This window comes from Crocodylus porosus, unplaced genomic scaffold (assembly GCF_001723895.1).
Source record: "Crocodylus porosus isolate Cpor-Errol unplaced genomic scaffold, CroPor_comp1, whole genome shotgun sequence".
NCBI lineage: Eukaryota > Metazoa > Chordata > Crocodylia > Crocodylidae > Crocodylus > Crocodylus porosus.
The window spans coordinates 112,721,670-112,743,225 of record NW_017728947.1 but is presented as its reverse complement, the minus strand read 5'-3'; the positions used below and the strand labels follow the sequence as shown (position 1 = coordinate 112,743,225).

The 21,556-nt window shown below is 41.8% G+C and overlaps 2 protein-coding genes across 6 annotated transcripts in view; one reads left to right on the top strand and one right to left on the bottom strand.

Annotated features, from left to right (window-relative positions):
• WDHD1 (WD repeat and HMG-box DNA binding protein 1) overlaps positions 1-6,875 on the bottom strand; it is a 47,384-nt gene extending 40,509 nt beyond the window's left edge. For both annotated transcript variants that reach the window (XM_019550976.1, XM_019550977.1), the window contains exons 1-3: positions 6,812-6,875; positions 4,429-4,516; positions 1,134-1,245 (exon numbers count right to left, since the gene is read on the bottom strand). In XM_019550976.1, coding sequence (XP_019406521.1) covers positions 1,134-1,245; positions 4,429-4,505 — 189 coding nt within the window. In that variant the 5' untranslated portion in view covers positions 4,506-4,516; positions 6,812-6,875. The remainder of the gene's footprint in view (positions 1-1,133; positions 1,246-4,428; positions 4,517-6,811) is intronic.
• Positions 6,876-6,909: 34 nt separating this feature from the next.
• Positions 6,910-18,016, top strand: SOCS4 (suppressor of cytokine signaling 4). 4 transcript variants are annotated; one of them, XM_019550972.1, is made up of 2 exons: positions 6,910-6,969; positions 16,077-18,016. In XM_019550972.1, exon 2 carries the CDS (start codon positions 16,177-16,179, stop codon positions 17,482-17,484), a length of 1,308 nt encoding a protein of 435 aa, XP_019406517.1. In that variant the 5' UTR covers positions 6,910-6,969; positions 16,077-16,176; the 3' UTR covers positions 17,485-18,016. The 4 variants fall into 4 exon arrangements, with proteins under 4 accessions (XP_019406517.1, XP_019406518.1, XP_019406519.1 ...); XM_019550973.1 differs by lacking the exon at positions 6,910-6,969 and adding an exon at positions 7,533-7,618; XM_019550974.1 differs by lacking the exon at positions 6,910-6,969 and adding an exon at positions 8,468-8,570.
• The last annotated feature ends 3,540 nt before the right edge of the window (positions 18,017-21,556 follow it).

The window sequence follows — 21,556 nt, the reverse complement described above, 5'->3', positions numbered from 1 at the left end:
AAGAGTAGGTTTATAATGTAAGACTTATGTTTTATTAGGTAACCTGATTTTGATCATTATATCCAAATAATCACCAATTCCACACTCATATAAATGTGAACTTTCTTAGTCTTGCAGTATTCTTACATTAATAGGCATCTCGATGCCAAAAATAGATCAGTTAGGTTACTAGAATTGATTTAATCAGCACTTTAAAGTACTATTACTTGCAAATGAACACGAATTCAAGAAGGGTGTCAGTTAAGGAAGGACACAAGAAAAATATATTTCAGGTGTAAGGTCTAACCCTAAACAAATACTAGTAATCAGGAGCAAAGTTATCAGTTCTACCAAAAACTGATTTTCAGAATGTAATTTTTGATCCATGTAACAAAACAAAAATCCCAACCATTAATTTTACTGCATAATAAAAAATGACAATTTGCAGTTCCAGTTTCTCTAAGGGAATTCAAAATCTAAAAGCAAGAATATCCTGAAGTGAAGAAAGGAAAAAAAAGCCACAGACCTACACATCATAGAAATTCACCACAAGGAACAAGTCCTGTATAGCTGCTGCATGCAGGAAAAATTAGTTGTAAAAATCAATATGTTCTTGGTTTTTAAAGCACTAAAATTCTTGAATGATTTTAACTCAGTTATAAACTATAAAGGCATGTTTAACCAAATGAATGTTCTTAGTGGGTCCACATTAATAGCTCTTTAGAGAACGACTGTCACTCAAAGTGGGGGGTTAAAGAAGACATCAACATTAAATTGACTGCTAATATCCTTCATCTAAACACATTGCTGGAATATGATCTCTTTTGCGATTAGTTTTTAATCTCACTTAGGATATGACAACATTAATAAAAAAGGAGCTTTAACAAATGCAGTGGTCTATATTTTATTGTGTTAATGCTATGAGTGGTATGCTTAATATTAGATCAAGTTACAAAATTTGCTAAATCCGCTATTATTTTAGGAATTACTTTTAGAATTGGGGCTATCTGTGTTTAACTTCATATATACATGAACCATCTGGTTGAGTTTAATGGGAGTATTTTCATGTATAAAGTCAAGTACTGGAAGAAGTGTCTGCAGGGCGAAGAAATGCATCAGTTTCCACACAGAACAACTGGGCAATACCATGATACCTTCAAAGCAAATGAATAGGATTTTTCTCCCACATTAATGGACTTCGGGTCATCATCATCCAGGTTTTCCCAAATCCTAATGTCTCCATCACTGCCACCAGTTACAATGCAGCTGTTAAGAAAATAAATGCAAGTATTAACATTTGCATAATCAAAGCAAAGTGACTGTGATTTCCCTTAACCCCCCAAAATGTCAAAAAGTAGGAAACTCCAAAGTTTTAATTAGCTGAAAACACAACAAACATACAGTATGATTCACTTTAGAAGTCCATTTATTCTTCATACACGGGAAATTCATATTATCCAATGTGAAAAGCACACAGCTTTGCTGATATAATATAACACCTGCTAAATAACGAGGCCTATCAGTCTTCTCTATGTATCAGTGAAATACCTAAAGGCCAATTCAGTCTTCCAGAATTTAGGAGGAAATTTTCTAAGGTTCAAAGAGCAGAGAAGCACCCTTCTAGCATGAACTTGCATTAAGAGTTGGGTCCTGTCTTGCCTTTTACTCCTCTGAAATCTTCCCAATTTATTACGAAAGAGTGAAAAGCCCTTGACTGAAGCCAAGATAGCTGTACCAGGGGAGCAGGCTTTGTAAAAATTGTCAAGTTTCTGAATTCGACCATCCTGTCTGATGTGGTTTAATTTCTATATTTTTGAGACCACAAACTGTCACCCAATCTCCTTAACAAAGGTTTGGGGTAGAATTCTGATCATTCACTCTAAATGGTGTAAGGATCTCAGGATTCCACCCTGTCATCTCTCCTCTCTGGACTGGGCTCACTCTGAGACATTTGTATGTGGAATACATCATATTGACTAGGTAACGGGGGGTTTCCATAATTCACTCAATCTTTTTTTTTTTTTTTTTTTTGCTTATGCAGTTGTAGCTCTTTTCTCTTAGATTAAGCTCAATACCATTCTGACACTAACACCCTCCATTTCAGGTCCACAGCCAGCAGACCCAATGAATCTAGAACCACACTGTTTCACAAAACCTCAGCCTTCCTGTCCGTCACTTTGTTTGCTAACACTGTACCTATGTATGTGTGTAATATATATATTAATGCTGCATACTGCATAACTGTGCTGGTTACTTTAAAGTCGGCATGTAAATGTATAGAAATTCTTTTTTTTACACAACAAAAATGTGGGTACATAATCCAGTGTTATGCTCTCTTTCCCATAGCTATCTGCTATACTTCCAATTTTAAGATTATAATTAAGTAATGCAGTAGAAGGTGGAAGTTAAGGTCGTGCCATGCAATTTTCAGTCCAATTGCGCAGAGTGAGAGTCAGTATTGCTGTGATGAAACTGAGCACATGGAAAGGGATGTCAGTGTTGTCGAGGGTCACAATGACAGTAAGCTGATATTTGGAGGGTGGTGTCATGTTGTTATGTTGTGTCATAACTTGTGGTTTTCTTGGTAACTGATATTTATATTGTGCTGAAATAGACTGAATTCTGAGTGAACAAAGTTTTTTTTTTATGCAGGAAAAAAAATTACCTGATTAAATCTTTGTGCAGGGCAGGGGGGTCAAATCCAAGAGAAGTGGTGCTGGCTCCTACCCTGAAGAAAAGGCTTGATGCCTACCTGGCTGGAGTCATCTGAGCCCAGTTTTTCTCCTGCTCAGGCTGGGGGTCGGACTTGAAGAACTACAAGGTCCCTTCAACCCGACTTCTATGATCCTACGATTCTTCAGGCCCTTCAGGCCAGATGAGTGGTGCAGGGTCAGTTCATGGGCTGGATTGGGCCCATAGACCAGTGCCACACACTGGATCCAGCACACAAATGCAGCATATGCTCCAGACCAGCCCCACACACCATGTGCAGCTTTGTACCAAACTGGCCTCATGCACCCACATGTAGAGTTAGTCCTTCATGTGCTGCAGGTAGCATACTGGTCCAGTCTAAGACCCATGGGCAGAACTAGGGACCTGATTATAGGGCTTCTCAGGCTGTATCTTTGAAACCTCTCCCTGTTCCCCCGAGCACCGCCAGGAGTGACCAGGAATAACGGTCACAAGCTGGCAGAGGGTAGGTTTAGGTTAGACATCAGGAGGCGCGACTTCACGGTCAGGGCGGCTAGGATCTGGAACCAACTTCCAAGAGAAGTGGTGCAGGCTCCTACCCTGGGGGTCTTCAAGAGGAGGCTGGATGTACACCTAGCTGGGGTCGTTTGACCCCAGTACTCTGTCCTGCCATGGCAGGGGGTCGTACTCGATGATTGGCTCAGGTCCCTTCTGACCCTAGAAACTATGAAACTATAGGGCTTCACCCAAAGCCGCTTGAAAACAACACATCTTTCAAATGACCCCCAGTGGCTGTGGATTAAGTCCATAAAGCACTAAACATTTATTCTTGGTGGGGAGGCAGGGATTATTACCAACTGCTAGCAAATGAAGAATATTTGGTTTATATAAAACACTCCAATATTAACACAGTACAAGGACTATAACAAACAGAACAAAAAAAGGACAGTGAGTCTAAAACTGGACTGAGCCGGTTATTTCTTGCCTATCCAGGGATTATGTGCATAATACATTCCCACAGACTATGCCCATTTCCACTGCATATTACTGAATTAGTCACTCATGTATAAAGGTATATACATGTGTAAATCATTGCGAATTCAGAGTTTCAGACTATAAATGCCTTATTAATAACCCTATGTAAGGTCAAAACAACTCAGGAACTGCCATAATGAGTTAGGCCCGAGATTCAGCAAATTCAGTATCTTTCTTATGACAGTGGCCAGTGCCATGTTGCTAAGGAAGGTGTAAGAACCTAAGAGCAGAGAAATGTCAAATAGTTTGCTGCCCACAAGAACAGGTCTCATCCTAATCTCTAAGCAAGTAAAGATGAAATTTAGTAGGCCTTTCAAATGTGCTGTGATTAACTTAAATCCAAATAACCAGCCCTGTGGCAAGGACTTCTACAATTACACATTACGTAAAAAGTATTTACTTTTATCAGTTTTGAGTGCTGTCCTCTCTCCCCGCCCCCAGATTCACTGAATATCCATTTGTTCCTGGAATTAAGAGATGGAAAACAAAAGTTCCTGATCTACCTTCTTAGTGCCATCCATTATTTTACATACTTTTCTTCTGCCCCCTCTTATTAATCTCCTTCCTAAGGTAAAAAAAAAATCCTAACTCCTCAGTGTCCCTTCACATGAACATTTTTATCAGGCCTTTCATCCTCCTAACTCTTCTTTGAGCATCAGCTGTTTCTACAAGATTAATTTTACAGGCAAATTACTCAAATAAGTCCTCAGTCCAGTATCTTACCTTCCAGAGTCATCAAAGCAGACATCTGTATGGCCTTCTGTGTGTCCATACCGCATTGGTTTCTGTGTGGAAGGCATCTCTCTCTCCTCTATATAAACAAAACAAAAAAATAATGCAACACAGAATGGATCATTCTTTTATAACAACTGATAGGAGAGCTCTTTACAAACCTCAGTATGGAAAACAGCTGATGTCATGATGTTTTTGTCTATTTTTCCTGTTGAAGATGTTTATAAGAATCACTGGTGTTTCTACATGTTCTATTAGTGCGATGAAATAAACCGGTGCAGTTCAGGCCAGAGTTGGCTGCTCCCGGGTGCAGTGTTTTCACATGTGCCCAGAACCACAGCACTTTGAGGTAGGACAGAGCAGCACTGGGCTGGCAGGGGATGAGGGGGTGGGGTCAGCTCCAGGCTCCAAGTGGTGGCATCAGGCACCAGAAGGACTGGCTGGGGCATGAGAGTGCTACAGTGTGGGGCTAGAAGGCAGGCAGCCCCCCACACTTTAGCACCCTTGTGCCCTAACCACCCCTGTCACCATTTACATGTGTATTTTGGCAGCGTAAATTACTCCTCTATAGGACAGTACTGTCCCCAACAATACTATCCTATGGCAGAGTTAATTTATTTACTGCACCCCTAATATTGGCACTTATGTAGACTGTGACACTTTACTGCAGAGCTAATTAGTCAACTCTGCAGTAAAGCATATGTGTAGATGCACCCACTGTAAAACCTTTTTACTTTGAAAAATACCTGCTAAAGTCTGTCTGATGGGAAATGATGAAATGTGGACAGTGGAGATTAGCAAATATTATCATACTTCTGGTTAGGCAATTACACCCAAGACTTTACTGTGTAGAAGCCAAACTGGTTGGACGATACTAACAATGGCAAATCTATGCCAAACCAATTAGCGTGCCCCAGCCCTGCAAGTCTGTCTGTACAGGCTGCTTTTGCAACTGTAGGGAAGTGACTCTAATTGGATCCCATGTAAGAGAAGGGTTTGCATTCAAGAAACAAAGTACAAAACTGGGGCTTAGATGAGCAACACAGCTTTGGGACAAATGTATTTCTTTTGCATGAGAAAAATGAACATCATGGATAAATGTTGGCTCCAAAAAACAGTCATTTCATATTATGCTGCTGAAAAAGAAAGCATTTTTTTAAAAACCTAATCTAGGTTTAGGCCTTAGTTATATGACTCTTCTGATGTCTTAACTCAATGGAGCTCAACATTTTAGATTCAAGGTCCCCCTCATCAGAATCAAGCCTGCCCTTGGAAAACACAAGCTCTTAACTTTCATTCATTTTTTGACTACAGAAAAATTATGGATCAATTCTTCTGTTGCAAAGAATACAGAAAGACCATAACAGGTCAGAATGGTTTTGACACAGCAGATTCCTATTTGAAATCTTTGGGTTTACCTTGTGAATCATTTGTACGTGGTTGCACACCTAGCACTGCTAATACCTGTGGCATCCTTAAAAGGATCTCATGGCACCCAGGGTGCTGCAGCTAGGGTGGTCATCATGGGGGACATTACAGTTTTCTGCTACTCTGTCCTTCAAGAGAAAAATAGAGGACTTAAAGGCATCCAGTTTTGTATCAATAGAGGACAACCACACTGTTCTCTATGATAGCCACCTTGTAGCTATCACCTCTATGATAGCTGCATCACCCTGGTTGAGAATCACTGTATTAACAATTTTATTTCTGCCAGTGTTTGAATTAACTTATTTAACATAAGCAACCTCCCAGCTGACTAGCAAAATCTATTTGTCTGGAAGCAACGGGCTTTAACCTATCCCAAAGTAAAACCAGGCTGCAGAACTCAGGCGTAAAACAGATACTCAAGACTATGGAAGGTAGTGGTCTAAGTGCAATCTTTCCTGGATAACCATCTCTCAAACGTATGGCAATATTAAAAAGGATCAAATAGCAGATTTGAGTCATCCACTTACAATTTAGCACAGGGGGAGATAAATCACCATTTCTCAACGGGGGGAGAAATACATCCTCTTGAAGGGGATATTTTGCTTTCTGCCACACGCATGAGCTCATCTCCCTCTCCCAAGCAACTAATTTGGGGTCTCAGACAACAGTTCCTTCACACGATGGAAGTCATGGACCATTTGTACCAGTGGTTCCCAACTTTTTGAGACTCAAGGCACCCCTACATAGACTCAAGGCTCCCATAACGAATGCCAGCTCCTAGTTTTCGCTATCTTTTCGCACAGAAAATAAAGCAGTTTTTTTTTCTTGCCAAGTATACAGAAAGACCATAATTATGAGCACTTGCAAATCTAACATTGTTTGGCACCCCTGCAAGAACCCGAAAACGGCCTAAAGCCTTAACCGTCCCCTCCGTGCCCGCACTCACCGGCGCCGCTTCAAGGCTTCCCGCGCTGCCGCCGGCCCCGCCCCGGAAGTGCGCCCGGCCCCGCCCCGGAAGCGGATGCCGAAGGCGGGGCGGATGGCGGCTGCCGGGCGGGCGGAGGCGGAGGAGGCGCCCGGCCTGCGAGGGGATGGCGCCTCCGGGTAAGGCCCGACCCAGGGGCTGAGGGGGGCGGTCACAGCGACCTGATGGGGGAGGGTGGATGTACCCTTTCCCGGGGTTTTGGGAGACATGGATGCACATACCCCCACCCCGGGAGTTGTGGGGGACAAGGATAGAAATAGCCCCCACCCGGGGTTGTGGGGGACAAGGATAGAAATAGCCCCCACCCGGGGTTGTGGGGGATGAGGATACACATACCCCACCCGGGAATTGTGGGGGGAGGGAGATAGAAATACCCACCTCCCCGGGCTTTGTGGGGGGAGGAGGAGGATAGAAATACCTCTTCCCGGGGTTTTTGGTGTGGAGAATACATGTACCCCCGCCGGGGGTTGTGGGGGGGAGGGTGGAAATACCTTCTCCCTCCCCAGGGTTTGTGTGGGGGAGGATAGACATACCTCCAGGGAGTTGTGAGGGGGAGGGTGGAAATACCCCCCCCTCCCCAGGAGTTTGTGGGAGGGGGCTTGAGGGGACTGAGGAGCCTAGAAAAGGTGGGTGGGGTGGGAGCTCACATCTTGTCCAGCCCCTGCTCCAGGCAGGATAATGCCCAGCAGCAGCATACATCCCTTGCTGCAACTTGAGCCCATTGTTCCTTGTTCTGTCGTCCGCCAGACCCATCCACAGATGTAGCAGGTACAGTCAATCATAGTGGGGGATTCCTCTCCTTTTCCTTCTTCCACGCGCTCTTTCTCCGCTTCGAGGGCAAGAGGCTTTACCTTGATGCGCTGCCGCTCGGCGGAGGTAGTGGCACCATTGGTAGCGAGCTCCTCCCAACTCTGGATGTCAACATCCGTTGTCGTAGGTTGGCCTTGGTCATGTTTCCTTTGGTTGCTGTGAGGTCTCAGGCCCCAACTAGCTTGGTTTTTGGCTTTTATAGGAGGAGGCTGGGCTTTCAAACCATGTTTTTGCTTCTCTGTTGTTTCTAGCCCCGAACCAAAGAATAACAGAAAGAGCTTGTCCCCCCATGTCATTTAGGAAGAATTGGTGGCTGCGGACAGTTGTAATGTTTGTTGAAACAGTAAAAATAACTTTTGCTGGGGTGGTTTTTCTGTATGTGTTTACAGAACACAAGAGCCTGTTTTCTGGCCAGTGTTGTTCCTCAGGGTAAGCCTTGCTCCAAAGGAAGACAGCTTAGGCAATCTTGACTTTAAAAAAAAAACAACTCAAGTTCATGTTTAACCCCGTGCTTGGAGAGACTGTGATGACTTTTAATTAAAATAGCGCTCGTGTGTGTGAGAGAGTATGTGAAACTTCTGGTGTTTTGGTGGTGATCTTAAAGATAAGGGACAAGGAAAAAAGAGCCATTGCTGAAAACACATTTTGATTCTTTTGAATCAGTGTTAATGACTGTTCCTGTCTGGATGTCTCACTTCTCAGTAGCGTTTTAGGACAAACCAATTTAAGAATATGATATGGCTGTGCTTATTCAGGCAAAGCTAGTAAAATGTTACAGGAGTTGCCTTTTGGTGTGGATAGGTGTGATGCTGGGAGTAGAGACTGCAGGATCAAACCCCATTGCTGGATCATTCAGTGATTATAAGATGCCTGTCTCTTGTGATCCTGTATCCATCTGAATAATGTTGAGGTAGGTAGAGTTCGAATGATGTTGTAGCTGTGGTGGTCCAGGAATTATGTGAGATGCAAGGATTTTTTTTGGGGGGGATATCTTCTATTGGACTCACTGCAGGGTTGAAATAAAGCTAGGGAAGCTTTCAAATGCTAGCTCTTCCTTATGCAAAACTCTTGACCATGAAGTAGATAAGAGATGTGGTTAAATGTGTAGCTACTGCCCACTATCTGAACCACCAGCTCTTGTTGCATTAAAGCACACCGAAAGCACTCTTTTTCTTGAGAGAAAAAACTGTGGCTGTCTTTAGACCACAAAAGAAAAAATCTGAAAGGAGAAAAAAAATGTCCCTTTCTATAACTTTAATGGTATGACCCATTTAACTGCTTCTGAGAGTATTTGCTCTCAGGCAGGATTCTTTTTAGGTTCAGCTTTAGTTTGCAATGGGAGTTATCATTGTCTGGAGGGGAAATAGCTGTAGTCTTGGAAATGCTGTTGGGCCCTTTACAACAGTCTCATTGTTTGTGCTTTCACATTGGAGTCAAGTGACCGCACTGCAGACTCTAGGCTTACTTTTATTTTTCTTTACATACGCTCAGCTTTCACTGTTCAGCTTTTCAGAAGCTTGGGCAGGGGGATACCCAGATACACTGCAATACATCATGCTTTTTTGTGGGTAATACACTTAATAGCAAAATCTTTAGGGTGGGAACTGCAAATTAGATGAGTGAAAAGGTGGGATTGCTCTTTTCAATGGGCTTTTTCATCTTTTGGGGATGGGGGCATTTCATGTCAATTGTATTTAAACATAGCGTTATGCAAAAGATCTTCCCTAATTGTATGCAGAATATTGTGCAGTGTAAGTACAGCATTTAAGTACTTAGTACAAAACCATTTTATAATTAAGGTCACTGCAAGTGAAGGACCATAAGATTGAGGTGATATTAAGTTAGGGGAGGCACTAGAACATAAAGATTATTTGCCCTTCTTTTGAGAGTGTGTGTTTTATATCTATTGTCAAAGTTCATAGAGGATATTATTGGATTCCCAGCTACAGTTAATTGATTATCTAGCAGTAGTTTATAGGAAAGGCTTTTTTATTTGTTTGTCATATACCCTGTATTTTGAATACAGACCTTGCTGCTATTATGCTCGCCTTTGTCACTTGAATGCTGTTGCAAGGCATTTTGCACAATGCTGCACTAAATCTAGCTAGGGACTGATGCTTTAGGATGTAATGACTTGTTTTAGTAATAGGGGTGTTGATCTTTCTCTCTTATCCCTGAATGGCTTGGCTACTAGAGATACTGCTTCTCTCCACTTCCCACGTTGACACTGCTGCGGCTTGTAAAGGTACTTTGTTTCTTCAGTATAAAAGACAGGGAGCTTTTGTCAAGGCATCCAACAGTCGTGGCACTCAACCAGTATTTGATAGGACAGGAAACATCATTTGGGGCCTGATTCTTATTTCTAATCCTTTATTTTCTGGCATGAGATCAGGAATGGCTGCTGGCTCATTATTTGTATGTGACTGCATCTTTAATTTATTGTAAAGGCTCTTAGACAAGGGTTAGACACTTATCTATATTGTAGAACAGAATAAATACCATTAAATATGAGACAAATCAATGGAGACAAAGGAATTAAGGATTTACACTACTTGTAGCAGGACTTACTTCAGAAATAAGTCAACAATGTCCGCTCTTCGGTGTGTATGCAGGTCTGAAAGTACAATCTTGTATTCAAATTTTGATAGAGATCAATTATAATTTTTTTATATAACTAGCTTAGTAATTTCCTAAGAAGCTAAAAAAAAGATAAAAAAGAAGCAATTAAAGAAATATACTATTAAAAATGTTCCAATGGTTTAAGCAGTTTTTTCAGTACTTGTTAGGCAAAATTATTTAATTGATTCAGAATGCTGTGAATTGCATAAAGAATATCAATTCCCACAAGGACCTCCACAGTAGGGATTATTGACATGAACTTGATTGGTTTAATGAACTAATAGGTTTGTGTTTGGTTTAATTGAAGGGGGAGTTGTTTAATGAGAGGAATACCCTGGAAAATATAAGGTTTTGATCAAAGAGGTTTTAGAGGGACTTGTAGAGTGCAAATATGGATATTCACAGTGGCTGTGGAAAATTAATATTAGATTTAAAAAACTACATTATTTGAAACAAGGCCTTTATTATGGCTAGGATCCTATGCTATTTAACTCGGAGAGCTTTGCCAATGATAGGAACAAGATCAGGCTCTCTTGATGCTTTCCCCTGGTATTCAATGTTAGCTGCTCTTACACTGCATTTTTGCTGCATAAAAGCAGCCAGTAAATGCGGCTTTTACTTAGGACCCTGAAGTTATGTTAAGGCACCGGTGTAACACTGTTTGTTGAATAAGGAGGGATCTGGTGTTGACTTGCACTCCATTCTCAGAGTTAAGTTCTACAGAAACACTCAGTGGAGGCAGCAAAGGATATAATAAAAATGACAGCAACAAAAACCCCACCAGCCCTCCATTTGCCCTCCAGGGATTTTAGATCTATGATGATGTTAGATAATTCAGTACTACAGGCAGCGTTCTGTGGCCTGAAGTGAACTCTGTTTATTCCTGTGCTTTGTTTTATATTATCGTTTGCTTAGGATGAAAAGTTACATTTTTGAGGTTTTATCAAAGCTTCCTGCTTTTAACATACTCATTTGCAAGAGAGCCTCTGTAGGCAAGAGACCCCCAATCTGATTTATACAGTTATCTGCCAGCATCAAGTCTCTGGGTTTTTTTGTAAAAGTTCTTGAAAGTGATAAATGTAACTTGTGCACTGGATGTACAAATTTAGCATTGCCCTTCAGGTAAAAGTATGCTCCTTCTGTGCTGCCCTTCCTTTTTTTGTTTGTTTTTATTTAATATCGATCATTACTGGATGCATACTATCTGATATTGTTTAGTTCAAAAGTTTTCATCTTAAGGATATAGGAGTCTTACCTACCTAAGGTAGTCATAGCTCTGTATCCTCTGAATACTTCCTGATCTTTCATTTACTGTAACAGGTATGGCCCTGTGATCCTGAGACACAGAAAGATGGAGGCCCAGATCCTCAAAGGTTCAGATGCCTAACACCCATTTCAAAACAAATCTATGGATAGTCGGTGCTTAAGTCTATGTAACTTGCTGGGGTTAGACACAAAGTATGTCACAGAAGGGGGGAACTGAGTCTGGGTCCCCCAAGCCATTGGACCATCTTCCTCTCTGTTTATCAGGCCAAATTCAAATGCGGATTTAAAAGAGTACAAGCCCATTTACTTCCTTAAAACTACCTAATATGGGGTTATGTTTGTGTTTTGTATAAGATTTTGGAACTCATGGTAGAGATGATATCTTTTATTAGACCAACTAGATATTTGCAACAACAAAAAAATGTTCATTTGCAAGCTTTTGGGCACGCACACCCTTCTTCAGGCATAGGAGAATTCAAAGATTGTAAATAGACTGCTCTGACTTCTGTCTGAGCCTAATTTGCACAAAAAGAACTTTTCCAACTAGGAGATCTTTTAGTATCTTCAGCTCCTCTATGAAATATGAATTTTCATTCCCATCTAGGAGAAATTTTTACAGTTTTTGCTTTTTCCTATGCCTGAAGAAAGCTGTGTGTGCCCAAAAGCTTACCAATAAAGACTTTTTTTGCAAATATCTAGTTGGTCTAATAAAAGATATCACCTCTACCATGAGTTCTGATTACTTTTGCCTGTAGAACAACATGACTACACCTGTATCCTCACATAAAAGTTAATACTCTTAAGTTGCCTGACAGAATTAATCTGTAGCAGCGGATGGAATTGGAAAAATCCTGCCATCTTTGGGACAGGGCCGTCTTTTCATTACATACATGTGCAGTATGCAGTGCCTAACACTACTGCAGCACAAATAATAGCTATTTATCAGAGATGTGTGTCCTTGCAAATAAAAAACTTGATGAATCTGCTTACTGTCTAGGCATTGTTCATATGCAGCTGGTACAGAAAGCTTGGGGTGGGAGGAACTAATAGGCTGGAGAGATTGTTCACTTATTTCAAACCTGATGTCAGGAAGAGTCTGGATATGCTTAGGGCTCATCTCAGTCTGCCAACAAATGACAAAATTATAATGGCCTTATATGCACAAGGACTAGTACTCACTTTAAGATGTTTGGCAGCAGTAATCTCTTCTGGCTAAAGAAGTATCTCGTCTTTCTCTTATGAAATTCTGTTCAGATCTGGCCGGGAGACAATGTGTTAGAGGATGCGGTCATTTCCTTTCTTGCGCTTGCTTTCTCAGGGAAGTTTTGACAGCCAGCCAAAATCTCTGAACATTTGGAGAGTTCACACTGCCTCTGAAACAGCAGCTATTCTGCTGGACTGAAATACGAAGAACTTACTGTCAGCTGTGGTCGTTGGGGGAAGGGGGGTGTTGAGAAAAAGTATTTTTGTTTCTACATGTTGAGAAACAGTCGTCAATTAAGTGATCAGGAGCTATTTTTTCCACCAGTCATGCCTCATTTAGTATACAGGTTGGATGATCAAGATGAGAGAATTGACTTTTTTCAGGCCACTACAAATCTGTCCTCCTATGACCTTCAAGTACTAGAATTTTTTTCAAGTAAAATGTTTTTAAATTAACTTGTTTGTTTTGTCTGTGTAACTCAAGTGTACATTTTGGAATCATTCTTAAGTAAATTCTCCAAATTTACTTAAGATCAACTTTGATACCTTCTTTGACAGGATGGATGAAGAGAAAAGAGTAAATAATAATATAAGGTTTCCCTCGCTTTATGCTTTACATACGTTCCTAGAAAATGCCACATAACTCAAATTTGCATAAAGGGAACCCACTTTAAAATGTCACAAATAGGGATATGTTCCAAGACCTCGACTGTACTGATGCCCAGACCCATTTCTAGCACTTTTACAAGACAATTTTGGTACTCACCAACAGTAGACAGTACACACAAGCACAAGTGCACTATCATAATGGGGATGGCAACTACAGAAACACGTGTCACAGACAGCGAGCACAGATCCACACAGGGGACTATATTTTGGTGCATATTACTCCCACAATGCACTGCACAGAGCAGCTGACTGCAGGCTTCCATCACACTGATTGCATAAGAGTAAATTTACCTCGCATATAATGAATTTTTGGAACAAAGAGTGTCATCTCATTAGAGCAAATTCGCACATACAGAACTCGCATAACATGAGGAATACCTGTACTTGTCATTTAGTAAGGACTTCTGATAGTTTCCCATATGATATTTTCCTAAGTAAATTGAAGAGATGTGGACTAGATAGAATTACTGTTCAGTAACTACAAAGTTGGCTGAATAACCACAAGCAGAGAGTAAGTGCATGTGGATTGATGTCAGAAAGGCAGGAAGTTTCTAGTGGGGTTCCACAAGGGTCTGTCCTGGATCCAATGTTGTTTAATATTCTTTATTAATGACTTGGATGCAGGAGTAACGACATGGCTGTGGAAATGTCTTCAGTGAATCTTAAGTATAGATAAAGCACTTACATATGGAAAGGTTCTTATGTCTCTTCACTAGTACTGTGCTGTAGCACAAAAAGGTTAAAGAGAAGTAGTTAGCTGTGCTAGTTTGAAGTTAGGCGGAAGGCAGCACATGTTAGCACCTTAAAGGCTAACTGGTTTGTCTAAGGTACTGCTACCATGCCCTGCATTCCTAAAGGAGCTTAGTTCTTCACCCATGAACAAGATGCAGAACACAGACAGAACATATCTTTATTTATCTCAGTCTTGTCACTAAGGCATAAGTTTCATTCTCCAGTTTGACTTGGTGTCTTGAGGTTTTCCTTGTCATTGAGGCCTTCTCTTAGGGCATACGTTAAACAAAGTTTCTGGCCCGTGCCGTACCTGGTGGCCCCGGGTGAACTTTTAGTATCGGGCCCCCTTCACCTGAGATGATGATAATAGTAATTGGACTTGTTGCAAAAGTCTTTATCACATCTGTGGTATCGATGGCTTTAAATAGTTTGTTCTCAATTTATACCATTTCCAGTATATGCACAATATTAACTTCTTTTTTGCAATTGTAATTTTTTTCATTTTCGGGCCCCGTTTCTGTCCAGGCTGCCCAGTTTGCCCATGCCTGTGTCTGTTTCTGGTAGTCAGTGTATATTTCCTTGCTCTCTTCATGCATATCCTGCCGATGTCGGCAGGGAATACTTTCTTCTGGACTGAAGTGATAATCCAAAAATCTTTGGTCAGGGATATATCTGGCCCACAGACTATATTGAAACATCTTGCTGGCCTAATAAAATTGCTCTCTTTCTGACAGAGAAGAGCTCAGCATGCTTGCCCCTCTGGGAGAGCAGAGTGGTGTCGTGCTGGGTAATCATAATTATGAGAATAGATTCAATGGAAAGAGGAAGTGGATACCCTTTTTCCTGCCTAGTATTTACCATTTTAATCCGTTTAAAAAACAAAACAGTAGTGGGGAGGAAGCATATCTTGTTTTGCTGTGCAAGCATCGTGCTATATAATGGAAAAGCTTTCCACCTAAGAAGGCAAGTCCCCTAAAGAGCCCAGGAGCACGTTGCAGCGTGTCTTTTGCTGCTATACTTCCACCTGTGTACTTGAAAGGATTTTCCTTCTCTAGAGGACCCCCCCTCAAGAACAAACCTGTTAACTCTTCAAGAACACAACAGGGCTTTTGGAAGTAAGGCAGGGAGCGAACGAGGCTGCATACATTTCTGTGTGACATTGATTTAATAACAGAAACTTTCTCTCCCATAACGAGTAATAAGCAGCTCCATCTTTCACAGCCATTTTAAATTGCTTTTACTGAGGGACCTGGATTTGGTTTAATCCTTCTCAGTATGTAAAGCCCCAGATAGTTCAATCCCCAGGGGACCCAATAGCTTTCTAAACTCCATTTTAAAAGGGAAATGAAAGCAGCCCTCAGAGACTGGTAGAATCTGACTGCCTTATTTTTAATTTATTTTGTATCCTGAAAGTGACCCAAAAGTGTCAGTTAAAAATAAGATCTCTGGCATCCGACTCAGGAGATTAGTGACAAACAAGCCTATCGTGTAGGTACAGTAGCTCTTTGTACTCTTTGACCTACTTTGTTTCTGTTCTAGCTGGTTCTTTCCTGAAACATTGATTAGAATAGATACGGCATTGGCTTAGTGATCAACCAAAGCAGTATCGTCTGGTGCATTAAATTCTTTTCTAGCACAAAATTGTTGGCAGCAACGAGGTCTTTCTGCTTTAAGGCATGGTGACTTTATACCTTATTCACGTACAAGGAAATGGTTATAAATGAAGAACTTTGGTAATGGGGAAAGAGTAGAAGTGCTTTGGTTTAGGACTAGGCCAGTATTTGCAGAGACTCTCCCTAATTAAGTGAGCTTTGTTATTATTTTTTACATATGCCAGCAGTCAATTGCCAGTACAATCATTTATACTATTGCATTAATCTTTTGGGTATGTATAGCTGTTAATTAACTGTGTTCTCTGTGTACTTAGATACTTCCAGGAAGTGCCTGAAGGAAGCTTCCTGTCATCGAAACCATTAAGAGAGAAAGTCTACGTACAACTCTGGGACTTGTGGAGTTAATCTGTCAAAATGGCAGAAAATAAGGAAAGTAATAGTAAAAATGTAGATGTGAGACCCAAAACCAGCCGGAGCAGAAGTGCAGACAGAAAGGATGGCTATGTATGGAGCGGAAAGAAGCTCTCGTGGTCCAGAAAGAGTGAGCATTGTTCTGAAGCAGAAACAGTAAGTAGTTTAGGCAAGCCAGCAGCTGGTTTGAGGAACCAAGAAAGGAAGCACAGCTGTTCATCTGGTGAACTGGAGTTAGATCGTTCATGCGGCCACAGATTTTTAGGGCGGTCTTTTAAGCAGAAGTTGCAGGATGCTGTGGGGCAATGCTTTCCTCTGAAGAACTGTGGCAGTCGGCATTCTTCAATGCTTCCATCAAAAAGGAAAATTCATATCAGTGAACTGATGCTAGATAAGTGCCCTTTCCCGCCACGCTCAGAGCTAGCTTCTCGATGGCACTTAATTAAAAGGCATACTGCCCCCATAAGTCAAAAACCAGAAGACTGGATGGTTGCTGATTTATCCCAAAGTGAGGAGAGGGATAACCAGCCGAGAGATGGAGAGAGTTTCAGTGGAGGAGTGAGCTCTCTCCAGTCATGTGATATTCTGGATGACGATTCCTGTAACTGTGATCCGAGGGCTGAGTCGGGCGTGAGTCAGGTGTTAAAGAATGAGAAAGACGAGAGTGATATGGACTCTGATGATGAAGTTATAACACTTTGCACGAGTTCTAGGAAGAGAAACAAACCCAAGTGGGAAACTGATGATGAGTTGTTGCAGTTGGAAAAGCCTCCTAAATATCATACTCAGATTGATTATGTCCACTGTCTTGTCCCAGACCTCCTGCAGATCAATAACAATCCATGCTACTGGGGAGTAATGGATAAATATGCAGCTGAGGCCCTGCTAGAAGGAAAGCCAGAAGGAACTTTTTTACTCCGAGACTCTGCCCAAGAAGACTACCTGTTTTCTGTTAGTTTTAGGCGGTACAGTCGTTCTCTTCATGCAAGGATAGAACAGTGGAATCATAACTTCAGCTTTGATGCACATGACCCTTGCGTCTTCCACTCTCCAGACATAACTGGGCTCTTAGAGCATTACAAAGACCCAAGTTCTTGTATGTTCTTTGAACCACTTTTATCTACTCCCTTACACAGGACTTTCCCGTTTTCCCTTCAGCATATATGCAGAACAGTTATTTGCAACTGCACAACATATGATGGCATTGATGCACTTCCTGTTCCTCCATCTGTGAAGCTGTATCTGAAGGAATATCACTATAAATCAAAAGTTAGAGTACTCAGGATTGATGTGCCAGAGCAGCAAAGCTAGAAATTATTTTTTGTGGGTATAATGGGAAGCAGGCAAAGGATGTGTTATATCTTTCCTTTCTTGAATTTATTTTATGGCAGGCTTTTTCACCTACAGATTATCTATAATCCAACTTGACTTCTGTCTGGGGCCTTTTACCAGAATGCACTTTTAGTCTTCCCACCCCTTCTTTGTAGAAAAGGTATTCAAGGCTGTGGGAGAGTGGGTGTGTTTGGTTTGGGGTTATTTTCCCTTTGGTGATGTTCGCACCTTAGGGGTTTTATGGAATTTCAGGTAGGTTTTCTGGTATTTCCATATAGAGATAGCCTTTAGATTTAAAAATTTTAAAAATTCAGATTTGAATTTGATCTGTCTTTTATATTGTAATTTGTATGTGTTGCGGACATGTTTGAGACCTTGTATGTACTCTAAACCGAAGATTGACTAATGTGTATTTTTTACATTTCTTTTAAAATGAGTGCTACGCCATCTTTCTCTGTGTATGTATGAATGTGTGTGTGTAATACAGAGTAAATTCATCCATCTATTTTAAGATTACTTGTCCTAGCAGAATTAAGGCTCTTGAAGTATATGATTGTTCTCTGTAAATACACTGAGGTTTGAGGGAAGGGGACACCGAGGAGAGAAAACTAGTCTTCGGACAGTATTGGTACAAGAACAAATAGGTATAAACTGGCCATGAATAAGTTAAAGTGAAAAATAGGAGGAGGAGGGTGGCTTGTAACCGTCAGAGCATTGAGGTCCAGGAACAGCTTTCCAGTTGAAGCAGTTGGGGCAGTGAGCTAACTAGTTTTAAAGTGAAACTTCACCAGTTTATGAAAGAGGTTACCGTATTTTCTCACAGATAATATATCCCTAATATGACATCCTGTTTTTGAAAAGGCATCATGAGGAAAAAAGATGCTACCTTGGGTAAGTAACTGCATAGCAGCAGCTAGGGAAAAAAGCCTACACTTGAGCCTGACACCAGGCCTGTGCATGGAGTGGGGCCTACAGACTGTTGGCCCGACCTGGTGCATGGGGTCTAAGGGTCACTGTCCCAGCTGTGGCATGCAAGGCTGTCATCTAGCCTGGGGACTCCCTGTAGGCAGTGGGGATCACTAGCAGTGTTAGTTAATGCCAGTGATCCCCACTCCCTCTCGCTAAAGGCATTCACCAAATTCTCGGACCTGTGGCGATCCATATTTCCTTGCATAAAATGTGTGCCTTGGTTTCCAAAAGCTGCTTTGTTTGGGGAAAGGTGCATCTTATGTGGTGTATTAGGTGGCTGTCTCCAATGGCAGGGGCCCAGACTCTTGCACCAGAGAGGTCTCTTCAAGCCCTATCTTCCTGTTTTCTGTGTGTAAAGTATTACTCCATCTTGATTTGTTCATGGACAATAATTGCTATAAAGCTTTTGTTTTTTACTCCTATTTTTCTAAAACTTTGACCATTTAGGCTCATTAACTTGCTTTACCTTGCACAGTTAATACTGAAGAAAAAATGGGTAGTGGCATAAGGGTTTTTTTTCTTTATGTGTGCTTTGGAGGGAACATCTACAGATTAGCCTAATGCTACATCTTACAAGAGGAAAAAGACTTTGTGCATGATTCCATGCACAAGGAGAAGCTATGGCTGGATAATACAAAATCTTTTACATGACATTTGTATGGCCAGCTACAAACCTCATTATTTTGCCTATTTAATGCAAATGCCATTTTGCTCTTGCCTGAATCGATGGCGAAATCCCAACAAACCTTAGCGTTGTAGGCTTGTGCAGAAACGTGTAATTCCATTAAGCGTCCTGAGTGCCCTCCCATTCTGTTGTCTTAATCGCAGGTGCTTATTTCCTGTCTCAAGGTGGGTCCAGAATAATTAGTACATCAGATGTATAAGTGATGATGTAACAGCAGTGACCATGCAGACTGGCTTTTCTCCATGTGGTTATTTTGTGTCTTTCTGTGAATAAGGCTTTATTCTGTGAAGGCCTGAATCATGACAACACATATGGATATCTTTCATATTATGCATGCAAACAGTCTGTTCAATGACAATGTAAACACCTATCTGCGTGAAATTGTATATATGCATATAAGCTTGCAGGGTTGGGGGCCTTTTTGACTTGTGCCTGAGGTTATTGGGCGCTACAATGCAGGTAATAATTATTATATTTTCTTTGGCCATTTTAATGTACATTTTCAGAAAATCATGAATTTGCAAGCAGTCCTACCCAAGTTGGTGCCTATTAGTTTACATAGCAACTCTGCAACACTCCCACCCCATGTGCTGCAATCTGCCCAAAAAGCCTTCCTTCGCAAGCCTAAACCTTCAGAGCAGAAACATTGCATTGGACTGAACTGGCAACATTGTGATGCTCACAGATTTCCACAAGGGATTAGAAAGAGCCCAACATGTTTGTTTTCCCTTGAATATAAGTGGGTTTTCCACCACAGTCTCCATAGGCAAAATGGTAGTATATCAAGCCATAGCACTGTATGAAGATATGGAAGTGAGTACAGCTTCGTATGTATAATGAAGATGTATAAGCAACTGCTGTATGGGACAGACCCTCAGCTGGTGGAAGTTATCATAGGTGCAGCTATAGCATTTTACCCCAGCTGAAGACATGCCCTGATACATACAAAGGAGGATTGCAAAGCCATTATTAGTGGCACTATCCATATTTTACACTACAGATTTGCCCTGTTTCCACCCAACCATTTCAGGCTTTGCATAGATTTGCCATTCTTTGTCGAAAGACTGTCATCTTCTGTAAGTTACTTCGTTTGTGGAAATATATTTTTTCCTGTGTACCACTGCCATGGTTATCTTTGGATGAAGGCACACAACATTTGAAGCATTCCCAAACATCACTGGCTGGGAGCCAGTTCACAGTTGTCACAGGTCAGAGGTGTCTATACATACAGCACCTTAGCATTTTGGATAGAATCTTTGAGGTACTGAAGTGCTGTGGCTCCATCTCCAGGGTGTCAAAGTGAGCATCTAGCCCAGCATGCTCTGTAGGGGCTAAGTTAGAGGGGAGGGGAACAAGGAGAAGAGAAATTGTACCCATGCTTTGCGGCCGGTAACTGGGGGTGTTTTCATTTGTTTGCTTTCCCATCTCCCTTAAACATGAGTTCAGTAATCTTCAGTAGCCTTCCCTTGGCTGAACTCTGCAGTGTACTTGCCTGACTTAGGATGCTGAGTGTGGGGATCCTTGGACCTATGTTTTTAGGTTTCCAGGAGCTGGGGTAGCATGATGAAGAGCCACAGTGAAGTAGAGAGTGAGGAGACAGCTTGTTGGAAAGATAACGGATTGACCCAGCAGTGCAAGAGTGAGCACTGCTTAAAAAGAAAAGGGCCAACAAAAGGGGGAAAAAATGGAGAGGAGGGGGATGCAGTAGAGTTCTGGCTGCATATCAGAGAGGCCAGTTGCAGTAGTGGAAGGGTGGGAGAAGCAAGGCATTGTGGGATGCCTGGAGGCCAGGACTGACCAGACCCATGGCATTTGGTGGAGCATTTGGTTTGCACACATTACACTGACCTGGTTCACAGTAAATTGTTTCAAAAGTGTACCACGTTTACTTGTATGCTACATGCATCTTTTTCCCAAAAATTAGCCATCCAAAACTGGGGTGCATATGTTAAGCAAGGAAGCTGATTTACACACTGTAGTGGGGGCTTAGCAATGCTGCAAAGGTTGCTGTGGGCTGTGCTGCCTTCTCAGGGCCGTGCAGGAGGGATTGGATCCAATACAGGATAATAAAAAGTCCTTTTTCAAATATATAGGGAGGATGAAGAAGGCACCGGGTAATGTGGGGCCTCTGCAAAGTACGCCTGGCAATCTGGTGGTTGTGCCAGAGAAAGCGGAACTCTTTAACCAATTCTTTACCTCTGTTTTCTTGTGCAGGGACCGGGACTTCCCCGCTGTGATGCCAGACAGACTCGAGGGGAACATCTCCAGACCTCAGGTTGGGGAGGACCGGGTCAGAGAGCTTCTGGAGGGGCTGGACGTATTCAAGTCAGCTGGTCCAGATGCTCTCCACCTGGGGTGTTGAGGGAGCTAGCCGGGATTATTGCAGGGCCCTTGGCA

Coding starts and splice junctions, on each gene's coding strand:
- SOCS4 (XM_019550972.1), top strand. CDS start 16,177: ATGGCAGAAAATAAGGAAAGTAATAGTAAAAATGTAGATGTGAGACCC.